General features: G+C 38.6%; 1 protein-coding gene across 1 annotated transcript in view; it reads right to left on the bottom strand.

The window, feature by feature from the left end:
- The window catches only part of CDK13 (cyclin-dependent kinase 13), a 40,455-nt gene that overhangs the window by 20,708 nt on the left and 7,449 nt on the right, over positions 1 to 12,298 (bottom strand). Inside the window, exons 5-7 of the mRNA XM_009880925.1 lie at positions 10,735 to 10,905; positions 3,178 to 3,367; positions 668 to 724 (exon numbers count right to left, since the gene is read on the bottom strand). Of these exons, the coding sequence (XP_009879227.1) occupies positions 668 to 724; positions 3,178 to 3,367; positions 10,735 to 10,905 (418 nt within the window). The remainder of the gene's footprint in view (positions 1 to 667; positions 725 to 3,177; positions 3,368 to 10,734; positions 10,906 to 12,298) is intronic.

Here is a 12,298-nt window from a genome sequence, read left to right as displayed (position 1 = left end):
TTATAACGTCAATTCTGAAGTTCTTAATCATAAAAACTGTGCAGCTGTTTCCTGGAGTACAAGCATAACGAAGCCAAGAACAACAGAAGCACAAGTCACAACAAGTTTCAGAATAATTTTTATTTAAACTTGTATCTCTGTTTCCAGCAGATTCAACAGCACTGGCTGCCTAAAGAATACAGTGAGCCTCTTCAAATGCAAAGTTAAATCTTACACAAAAGTAACGCTGTTTGAAAAGAAACTGTACACTAATTTATGTCAGCAAAAAAAATTTGCTTTACCTAAATAAACTTTTGCTAGGTACACCAACAGAAAGAATATACTTTACGTTGACAAGGCCAGAAACTAATAGTAAAAACCTACATATTGATGCAACCTACTTAGGACTGCAACTCTTCATTTCAAATCAATATATGGCCACTTTCTACAGTTATGTATCCAGTACACTTGGAAAAGCAATACACTTGCACAAAGACAGTTTTGTGGTTTTATGCAGTTTAAGACAACATGCACTTCTTTCCATTTCCTAAGCAATTACTTGTATTACAGTACAATAATATCTCCTCTAAACAAAACAGTCGTCTTTCTTTTCTGGCCCTCATAATACTTAAATTAGGCAAAAAGATTAAACTTCTGAATGCTTTTTCAAAGTATAATTATATCTTACCTTTCTTCAGAGTTGTACAGCCGAGCAAGCCCAAAATCTGCAAGCTTTATCTGCCCTCTGGTGGAAAAAGCAAAGAACTACTTAGTGGTTAATCCTGTTAGATTTCCTTCTCAAAAATCAGGCAAAATTTGAGATTTTGAGACAGCTGCAACTGATCTTCACCAAACCACATTAATGAGGAGGCAATGCCTTACAATCAATGCATCTCTTCAGTAAACAAATACACTAACCTACTGAATAGCAAAGACAAGTAAGCAAAAATAGGTATGCTCGACAAATGGCATTTACATCACCAGATGTTAGTCAAAATTTAGGTGTATAATGTAAAGTCTTCAAATGAGTAACTCTGCAGGAAAACAAATGAGGGAGGAAACTGCTATTTTTTCAAGCCTTACTGCTAACATAAGCATTTGTACAACAAACAACTATCAGCAGTCATACTTCCTTCTAGGAAGCCGTCGAAGTCCTGTTCCGCGCTTTTAAAGGCTGTATTTAAACCTTACATCAGGGTGACCGACCAGATAAGGGCATCTATTTTTGCCAGCAGCCAACGTGCTGAATGACACAACCTCTAACCCTTTCTTGAGTTTTCCCATATATAAGGGGAAGAGTAGAAGATATAGAGCTCTTGCCTGGCAGTTTCTACAGCTAAAAGGCAATGCTCAATGACCAGTGTCACGACCAACGATTCAAACAGAAAGCTATCTGCAAGCTTCTCTAATACATGAAATGCATGTTGGAATGTTACACGGAGTTTTCGTTTTTCTGTACTTATGAGCTTTTAAAATTCCTGTCACTTTCAAATACAGCAAATGTCACTTTCTAATAAATTTTATTTTATCAAATTAGGGCAAGACTTGCTGATGTGTGTAAGAATGACCATTTTGTGGTAATAAATACACAGGTTATAGTTTCCATTCTATGGATGTGTGCTTGGAATTGCTGTAACACTTGGAAAAGCCCCATAAACAAAGAAATGTTCCCCTCAAATTTACATGCTTATTCCTCAGAGAGCATGTTTGTGGAAGATCAATGAATTTTCAAGCAAAAGCATTAAAATTGTGCACCTAAATGATATATAATCCATATGTAACTTGTAATGGGATTTTAGAAGAAGCGTCTTGAAATTTATATCAACAATCAACTTTTTCTTTTCCTAGTGGAAACACTCAAAAAATATCCTAGGGGAAAAAACTCTGTATCCTGGATTGGAGAGAGCACAGTACAACAGAAAGCTCCACCTCTACCATAAAGCTCTCTTCTCCACTGTCAGGTTACACCTTAACTTCTGAGTTCCCAAAGGTGTACACAGACAGCACCATCACTGGAGACTAGCAGGCAAGCCGACTGTGTGGTCACAGTGAGTGATATGGAGGCACGTCTACATCTCTTCAAGAGACTGTATCATAATCTAGCAACTGTGGGGGGATCAGAGCCTGATGTTAGTTTGTTATGAGAAAAAAAGGAAGAAAAAAAGGAAAATTTAATTTGGAGAAAGCTTGGACAAAACTAGGGCCCTACCAAAAGGGACCCTTGATCCACTTTGACCAGTATTTCGTTTCCAACGGCAGAAGATTTTTTTAGGGAGAACATGTGACCCTGCTCACTTTGGGCCTCATCTTCCTTCTACTTCACCACTACCCACAATCATTGTGTTAAGGATGCTAAAACAGATATTCCTGTCTATTCCCTTTAACAGGTGTTAATGATCCCATCCATGAATGTGTCTCATCTTTTCAAATCTCCTGACACCACCCGGAAAACCTCCTGCGACAGCAAATTCCAGAGGCTGACTACCTGCTCTGTAGAGATACTCTTTTTGGCTGTTATAAACCTCGCTCTTACAGTTGCTCCCTGGTTTTATTACTGCTGGATTTCATGAACAACAGTTCTGTACTGAAGTTATCTGCTGTCTTCACACAGGCTTTTTATTTGCTGCTCTTGCACACTGAACAAAATCATGTTTACTAATATGATTTGTAATTACAACTGGTCAAAGAAGTAAGAAACAAATTCTTCTCCCCATTTGATTACGGCTATAAGTGCAACCCAAAGCATGTTTGAACACGCCTGGTGGAATATTCTTTTAAAGCATTATCCTGACTGATGAAGACAAAGACCTCAGAATTATGTCGCGAGGAACCAGCCTAGCCACACTTCATCTTGAAATGAGATGGCAAAAGAATACATGTCAAACACTTGTGTCCTAAAATTCTTTTTTAATATATTTGAACTCACATAATTCCCCCCCTACTCTAACCTAAAAGATTCAAGTTTTAATTCTGCTTTTTTAACACAGATAAGTTTAACAAACAATTGCAGGATCCAGTGTTATGCAGGTAACATTGCCAGATTAGTATCTTACAATTAATTTTAAAGAAACTAGGCAATCTAAAAAACATTTTTGCTAAGGACTTAAATCAGGTGAACTGTGAAGACTAAAAGAAAGATTTAAAGATGTTGTTAACACACTTTTTTTTCCCCCCACATACTTCAAATAATAGCCATACCTATTATTTAGTAGAATATTTGAACATTTGATATCTCTGTGCAAAAAGTTCTTCTTGTGGCAATAGGCCAAGCCCTCCATCAGCTGTCTCATAAAAGATTTAATATGATTTTCATTAAAATGAACCAAACCAGATTCCAGCAGTCCCATCAAGTCATGGTCCATGTATTCAAATACCAGGTAAAATGCACCTAGGAAAAGAAAGGGAAAGGGTAGGAGAAACAGAGGGAATTTGATTTAACTGCAGTCCAAAGTATTGCTGATCCTCACTTTTGGAAGTTGGAAGTATTTTTCACACAACTGTTTACATTTTATGCAGTATTTGTAGCTGTACTTTATGTCCAATAACAGCAATGAAATATAGCACAGTAAAATGTTTTCATAAAATGGCTTTCCCATGTAAACCATTGCACTAGTGAAATGTTTGTGCAAACAAATACAATGCTACCACTTGGCATTTAATCTAGATGGACATGTACTCTCCCTATGGCTCTCAATCTCCATATGTTTTATTTAAAGAAAAGTTAACCAGGTTAATATTTCTTATGTAAAGTTTGGGGAGAAATCTAGAAACAAAACATGTACAGCATTAGTCCATCTGTCACGATTCAGTGACTGATTTTTTTAAGCTTTCAGTGTGGAATTGGGTCAGAAATAAGCCTACCCTTCTCAGACTAAAATTACCTATAAAAAGACAAAATGAGAAAGCAGAACTAACCTACTAGCAACGGCGGCTCTGCAAAGATGGAGTTCATATTCCAAGTTGCCACATACATACAGTAAGTATAATAGAATCTGGTCTTATCTCACATTAGTTTGTGTAATTCCACAAATAAAGCTATTAAAGTCAAGGCTCTTTGATATATACAAGTATTCCTAAAGAGGAAAAGCGCTGAGTGCTTCAGAAGCAGCAAGAACCAGTCTCCAGTACAACCACTCCCAGTACAATCTGCTTTTTAGTACTTAATTCATGGAATCACTGAATAGTAGTGGTTGGAAGGGACCTTCGGAAATCAGCTAGTCCAAGCCCCCCCCCCCCCAAGCAGGTTCACCTAGAGCAGGCTGGACAGGACTGCATCCAGGCGGGTTTTGAATGTCTTCAGAGAGGGAGACTCCACAACCTCTCTGGGCAGCCTGTGCCAGTGCTCTGCCACCCTCAGTTCTTCTTAACTCTGTGGCAGAGAAGGCAATGCAGCCCCTACAGAGCACCGGTGGCAAGGCAGAAACCACATGCAAGTGAGTCTGTCTACCTTCCGTTTTCAAAAGCCTCCCCCAAAGAGCCACCACTCTAAAGCACAAACAGCTTCTGCCCAACAAGAACTCATTACAGGTTCTAGTTCCTAAATAAGAAGTTTCAATTCAGAAGCTAGTGAAAGTCTTGGAGCAATAATGAGAAGTCAGCTTGCCAGAACACACACACAGAGATCCAAATTCTAATGAACTAACTTGTTGTCTTGCACAGTAGCTGAAAAGGGAAGAGAGAGTGCTAAATCCATCTGCTATTTAACAAACAGAAAAAAGACTATTGGTACAGTAACTGTTAAACTTGTAACAAAGATCAGCGTATAGCAGCTAAACCACAGGCCGTTACATAAGACACTCAGAGTTCATTGGTTTTAATTTAGGTCCTTTTGTCCTGCTGTATGTTATACGGCAGAAGCAAAATACTGATCATAAAATATCCCTGTTGATGTGCACATAGGAGGTAGAGCAGGAGGTAAACCAAGCAGGTACAACATGATCCTACCACTTCAAAAGGAAAGAAGGAAGTATTAAGAGCCACAAAGAACCAAAGTCTGCTGTGTTACTATTTGCATAACCGAGTTCACCAGTTCAGCATGGTAAAAGCACAGAGGGTCCTAATCTTGGTCTTTTAAAACAAGACAGCTGGCAACCTGGTGTTAGGTCTACTTCACTGACAACTGCTGAAGTATGAACCATGACATATTTTAAAGGGCCTTGAAACAAAACACCTGATATTAATGCTGCAGTGCCAGAATAATCTAGATATGCCCTTCAGAGGATGTCAGCTCAGCAAAACTGAATACCAATGATCTCAGTGTCTTCTTGCCCTGGAATACAAAGAAAAGTTAACTCTGTCATGGCAGTAGGCTACACTCTGTGTGTACATGACAAGGAGAAAGACTGGGAAGGGTCAGTGGGATTGCAGACCCGTTTAGTGAGAACAGTTTAACAATCGTCTTGTTTATATGCAAAGTAGGCTTCATGCCTTGAGCAATTTCCTGCTCTGCCACTAGCTCCCAGGATTTTTCACTACTATTTGTAACCAGTAATCACATTTGGTACCCTCATGCAAGAAGGAAAGCTGACAACAACGGAGACAATTCATAAATAAAACAGAGTAGCACATGGGAGATTACATCCGATTATATTCTCTGCAAGAAACATACACTAGAACAGTATAAACACTAAATGTTCCTTCCCTATCAGAGCAAGAGCAAGAGCAAATGTCCACTGCACTTACACATTACTACCTATTTACTACCTACATATTATACAATCTTAGAATTTGTTTAAGAAAGAAAAACCGTCAAAGCTGAATCTTCTTTGTTGGTTATGAGAAACTACTAAAATTAGTCTACTAGCCATGGCAGTCTAACCATTAAAACTTGACTTTCAGTATTACTCAGACTAGATTTGGAAGGGATTGTAGCTGCAGAAAAGGTATCAAGCAAACTGAAGTGAAACTTCTGGTAGTTTATTTCTAGACAAACATGGTGCCCTTTTCTAATAGAGACCTAGAGTTTCAGTCAACAAAACAGTTGCATTATTCCACTTGATCATTTCAAATCTCCATTCCTTTTCATCCGATCGGGGGATCTGATCCTTCAGAACACAGAAAGAAGCTATAGATATTCAGGAAGAAAATAGTCAAGGAGAACTTCACAAGTAAACTATGCAGAGGCAGAAGTCTGCTTACTACAGCACAGTCTGAGTTCGACTTCACAGCATCTTTTAGTTCAATAAAAACAAACACCACACAAATACACATTTCTCAAAAGGAAAACATAACAAAAAATAATCATTCTTTCTTTTGTGAGGCCAAGACATTTGATAACTTGGCAGTTACGTTGTAAAATGACCCTTTATTCATGCTAGCTTTGCCCAACATCCACATTTCTGGAAGCAGGGTCATAAAAAACCCTTAAGCTCTGTTACTGTAAAGTGCATACAAGTCAAATGAACCCAGAATTACTTATTTGACTTTAACGTTACTCAACTTACTGCTGTTATGTTAAAGACCTGCACTTCCCAATTATTAAGTACCTGTGGGGTGGGAAGCAGCCTAGAGTCCATTTCCACATGCTGCAACAAAGCGCTAACAGGGCATTTATGTCTTGGGTGCCTCATTTCCTTTGCTAATACCACACAGCTCATCTCCATTCCTTCATCTCTTGAGATAAGAAACCTTCACATCCCTGCATGTTGACGGACCAGCAGCTGGAGCAGCTGAACAGTAGTAATATTGCCTATGTCTGAATATGGGATAAGAGATAGCAGCTGAATCTACTAGGGAGGTAAGCAATAAATAAAGGAGACTCGGATGGAAAAAATCCTCGCCTTACTCCTTTTACTTGCACTTAGAAAGCTGGGGAGGGACTTTTTGCAAGTGCATGTAGTGATAGGACAAGGGGCAATGGCTTCAAACTAGAAGAGGGTAGATTAAGATTAGACATCAGGAAGAAATTTTTCACTATGAGGGTGGTGAGGTGCTGGAAGAAGTTGCCCAGAGAAGCTGTAGATGCCCCATCCCTGGAGATGTTTAAGGCCAGGCTGGATGGGGCTTTGAGCAACTTGGTAGTGGGAGGTGTCCCTGTCCATGGCAGGGGGGTTGGAACAACATGATCTTTAAATCCCCTTCCAACCTAAACCATTCTATGATTCTATGAAAGTGTCCTTGTTTCATCACATACTATAGGGAAATAAGAAACTGAAGAAAAATCTTAAAGCAGTAGAAAAGTAAACCAAACATATCAGAAAACTTTGACTAATAATCAGGGATTTTTCTCATTTTGCCATAACGTGGATCAAGTTGAAAAGCCCTGCAATTAGGTCTGCACTCATTCTAGACGAGAGTTCAGTACAGCACACACAAACGGGAAGCACCACTCAAGCTGTCACACTATTCCTGATAACTTAGCTGTAGCCTAAAAACTATTTGGGTAAGAAGTTTCTATTGGCTACTTTGGGAGCAGCAAGGCAAGCTGCAGAAGAATTCTGAAATTCAGATCAGTTTGGTTTTAGTCAACTTCCCAGGAAACCCAGATAAAGCTAGCTACAGTACAAGTAGAGAAAGAACCCTGTAGTGAAGTACTCTCCGATGACTGCATGATTGCTGTCACAGACTCCTTCCAAACCACAAGCTTTCGGACAGACTATGAGAACAAGCTTTCGGACAGCTGTGAGAAAATAACCTGCTAGCCATACGACAATGTACCACGGAGTAAGAGTGTCCACGCGTACTACAGTACTGTCAGGATAAATACTAACTTCATGCCTAAAAAGGTTTGTTAATTTGTACTGCAAATCAATTCAAAATTTAATCTAAAGTAAACTTTTATCTTAAAATTAATTATAGAAACACACACACACACAATCCAAACAGATAATCCACACACAGAAAAAAAAAACAAACCTGAACATGCTGTGATGTTAATCAGATCTAATGAATTATAGAAACACACACAATCCAAACATAATCCACACACAGGAGAAAATGCAAGCTGTGATGTTAACCAGATCTTTGTTATTAGAGCCTCCCATGCAAAGTTTTACATCCTCCCTTGGGTTAGCAATTGAAAATACCTCTTCCAGTCAACAGGAGGGAGAGATGTCAGTCAGTACACCTACTGTTTTTACATTCAGAGCAACAAAAGCTAAGTCAGGCACTCTCCCTGTGTTTAGGAAAAAGAGCTCACAGCAGTCCCTCAACTAGGCTGTTGAGCACTTGCAAAGAGCTTCCAACTGATAAAGAGGCAACTCAGAACTGAAGGACCATCTCAGGTGCCCAAAGAAAAAGAGACACATAAGTCATTTAGGTGACAGACTCACTGAGAAAACAGACCAGGGCTGACAAAAGCCCATCGAAACAAGGGCCTTTTTTCCAGTTATTCACTTTATAACTGATGAAGTGGCTCAACTAACTTAGCTTATGAGGTGTATAGATTTGCATATATCTAGGAAATAGCTCTTTGTTTTCAGCTTCTGTTTTAAATCTTGTTTTCTTCACTTACTGTTGCACAGAGAACGTCACACAAACTTTCTCAGACAAAAAAAAAAAATGCTAAGAGAAGATGAAAAGCTTCTGCAAAGTACAGTCCTGCTGCGCAGAATTCTGGTCCAAAAGGACATGAACTGAAGTTCATGAACGTGAACTCCAATTAATTTGAACTACCATCAAGCAAAAAAGGAAAAGTGTAGGAAAGTTTAGCTGCCAGCAGACTTAGTTGTAAGCACCAACAGTGTCAAGCTGCTTATACTACTGTCGAAGACTGGCACTCACAGTTGCTCCTGCACTAGATTACTAGAAGAAAACATTTCCAACAAAAATAACCAGAGTTCTGAGATTTTAGGAAAATATTTTTACAAATGAGATTTCAGCAGGGTTTTGTCTTACAAAATATAACTCTTAGTTATATTATAACTCTTAGTTATATTCCAAAGCTAAGATAAGCATATAACATACGTTAAGCGAGCAAATGTTTACACTTCTACTGTAAACTCTGCTTAAATAATAAACTCTGCTCACTTTTGTAATGGTTCCTTCCTAAGCCAAGCAGCCTACTTTTGCGTTTGCAATGGTTTACCGTGAAAGTGACCAAACTTCCTCCCACTTGCATTCCCTGCGTAGACTACAATTTGGCTACAACGTCTCAGCTATAAATCTCCATCTCACAATGAACTACTCATTAGAGAAATACAGAATGCAGTGCCTGAAAAAAAACAAAACAAAACAACTTCCATCTTTTCACAGACAAATCATAATAGCACAGTCTCATTATCATGCTAATGGTTTCAAGAGACTATCAGAAAATAATTTTATTCTAACATTTCCAGAGAAGCCCTTGCAAATTTTCTGAAAATGTAATTGTTTTAATAAGCTGTTAAATAAGAAAGAGAAATTATATTGAAAGCAATATCAAAAGCACAAATACAGACTTGGACAAAAAAAACCCAACAGCATTTTAAATTAATGAGACACACAGTTTGAAGTACACCAAAAAATTTACAATTCAATCCTAGACATGGCACCAAACAGAAGGGGAGAAAATTAATTAATGAGTCATTAAGTATTAAGTCAAAGCTCACTGCGGTCTCATTAGCCAAGTAGGTTAGACCTAATTAAAACTCAGTACAAGATTCACATGAAAAGCCTAAACTGGCTGTTGCAGACTGTCAGGGTTCATTCAGAGTGTATGCTGACCACTGAACCTGCATGTATCTAGAGAAACTCTTTTGCCAGATGCTTCCTACTTCTAAACACAAGAAAAAGCCTGCTGGTGCTGTATAGCCTTCAAGGTAGTATACTTTCTGAAGATGCTAGGAAAAAACCTCAAACTAATTCCTGCTTAATTTTGACAGTCATCTTCTGACTCATCACAACATCACCTGGTGTTTCTGCTGGCTGTGCAACGCGCACGGTATTTTCTACCCACACTGGTGCTGGGCACGCTGTATAGAAACTTGGGGAGGGAGAGCAGGGAAGAAGCAGAAGTACTGCATTCCAAACACCCTCCGCTAAGCAAACCATGTATCAAATTGTCCACAGGATACTAAAATACCCCAAAATGATAGGTTTATAAAACTTGGACCTAAAAGAAAATGGCCTCTAAAGACAAAATGACCATTCCAATATCAAAAGTACAAAGCAACAACACTGCATTCTGTTTGATTGATTCTCTAAGGAGGCTGCAGTAACTCAAATAAGCCAGACGTAACACTGAAGGAACCAAAAAAGTAAAAGCATGCACGCATGCCTTCTATTTGGGGAAAAACACCACCACCCCCCAACAAATCTTGATGTTCATTTTTGTCATTTATCCTTCTTCTAGCCTTCAAGACATATACGCCCAATTATGAAAAAGGTAACTGAAGCACAATTCATACAAAACTAAGGCCTACAATGAAAAACATCTCTTCAGCATTGAGCCTACAATATTCTAAATGATATGAGAAAATACTATGAGGAAAATAAAATGTTAAAAAAAGCTCACAATTAAGAGCTTCCTATTGTTGCTGGCCTCCCTAATCTGAGCGTCAAGGAGTCAAACATCTGTTCCTCTCCAGCAAAACTGGAACCAAGTAATACTTTTTTTTTAATCCCACAAAATATTTGCAAAATGTTTCTATGCGTAAAAGGCATAGCTGAGTTAAATAAAGGACTTCCACTAGTAATTAAATCAAAATTAAAACCCCTTGTCAAGCATCACAATTTGCAAGCGTATTTTTTAATGAAGCTTAACTTCAAATTCAGCATAGCAGACTACCGTATTAAGAACGGGACCAGAAAGAGCTACCCTTATGTTAGCCTACATACCTTTGTCCTTCTTGAAGTCCAAAGCATCTTCCTTATCTGTCACTATTTCCTTCATGTTGATAATGCTTTGGTGATTAAGCTGTCGAAGAATCTTAATCTCCCGAATAGCTGTAATTGGAAACCCCTCCTTTTCGTTATCCAGACGTACTTTCTTTAGTGCCACCATTTCCCCTAAGAGAAAATTTAAATAAAAACTATTAAGATTCGCAATCAAACTATGGGCTTTAGTATTGGGTTTGTTCATTTGTTTTTAAAACCCTTCCCATTTGTTACTATTTCTGAATGGACTAACCAGTTAACATTTTGATGCTTGCACCAAACACTATGTGGAATGAAAACAGAACTAACCATTGTTGGGAAACAACCACGTGGAGAAGCAAAACTATAAATGAGAATCTTCAGTTACCCACTGTAAGGCCTGTCTTATTCCTCCTGCATACCTCATTCCACAACGGGTCTACCAATAAACCCCTATATGAGAGCAATTATCAACAGCGGCTTTAGAGACAGAGGCCTACGTCTGCTCCAGATTTCTTATTACTACATCACCACAGGTCAGAACACATATCTAACCAGAAATACTACACAGTTCAAGGATATGAGGCAGATGACTAAATAGTTCGCAACTTCACCAGTATACTTTCTACAAGCAGAAGCACCACTGCCACATTTACAGCGAGGAGAAATTTTGCTTATTATTTTGTTGCAGGCTGAGCTGGATAAAGCTAGATTCTGCAAAATGGCAGGAGCATGACCTACTCGTGATGGAAGATATCTAAAGACTGTACGCCAGCTCAACCATTTTGTTCTTGGAAGTTTATTGCTGTGTCTGGGAAGTTCATTGACAGCACTGATCTCTGTTAGCTCTAAAAAGGATTTATCGGACACCAGTGTATATGACACATACACAATAGATCACATTTCAGTATGGCACAACATCCACCTGCTTTGAAAGCCCACTGCGCAGCTTGTTATATGGTATCTCAAAGGCCATAATGCCACTCTTCATGCAGGATTTGAATGCAAAGCTAACAGAAGGTTTGCTGTAACTGTATGGACCCATTCGATACAGAGAGCAACATCTTCTACTGGAGGTTAAGAAACGACCGCCACACACAAACAACCTGAAGCTTGCCAACATGGCAATATGGTTATGATAGCACTAAAAAGTTAAACGTGCAAAGAACAGAATCCCAGGACAGCAGGAAGAAGTTCCTAACAATGATTTGCAATGGTTCCCAAGGTACAAAGTAAAAAATAAAACCTGTGATAGTTCCACTTAGTTTGAAAGTGTGCAAACTGAGAAAAGCACAGATGAAGAAAGAAGAAGGAATTATAATTACACCGCTCATTCCTCTGGAGATCAGACAGAAGGAACTGAGGCTGGTATGTGATCCTATGTGATTCAGTTACTGCTGGAGTAGAAAATTATCCAGCATTCAAAGGATACACAAATAAGCCAGAAGGGCAAGAAGTCACAGAAAGAACTGTTAATTGAACATGAAATAATCAAGCAACATACAGCACATATGAAGAATCAATTTCAATGCATCATCTATTTAGA

Source organism: Charadrius vociferus, unplaced genomic scaffold, assembly GCF_000708025.1.
Source record: "Charadrius vociferus isolate BGI_N301 unplaced genomic scaffold, ASM70802v2 scaffold453, whole genome shotgun sequence".
NCBI lineage: Eukaryota > Metazoa > Chordata > Aves > Charadriiformes > Charadriidae > Charadrius > Charadrius vociferus.
The sequence above is the reverse complement of the archived record's forward strand: the minus strand, read 5'-3'. Positions and strand labels throughout refer to the sequence as shown.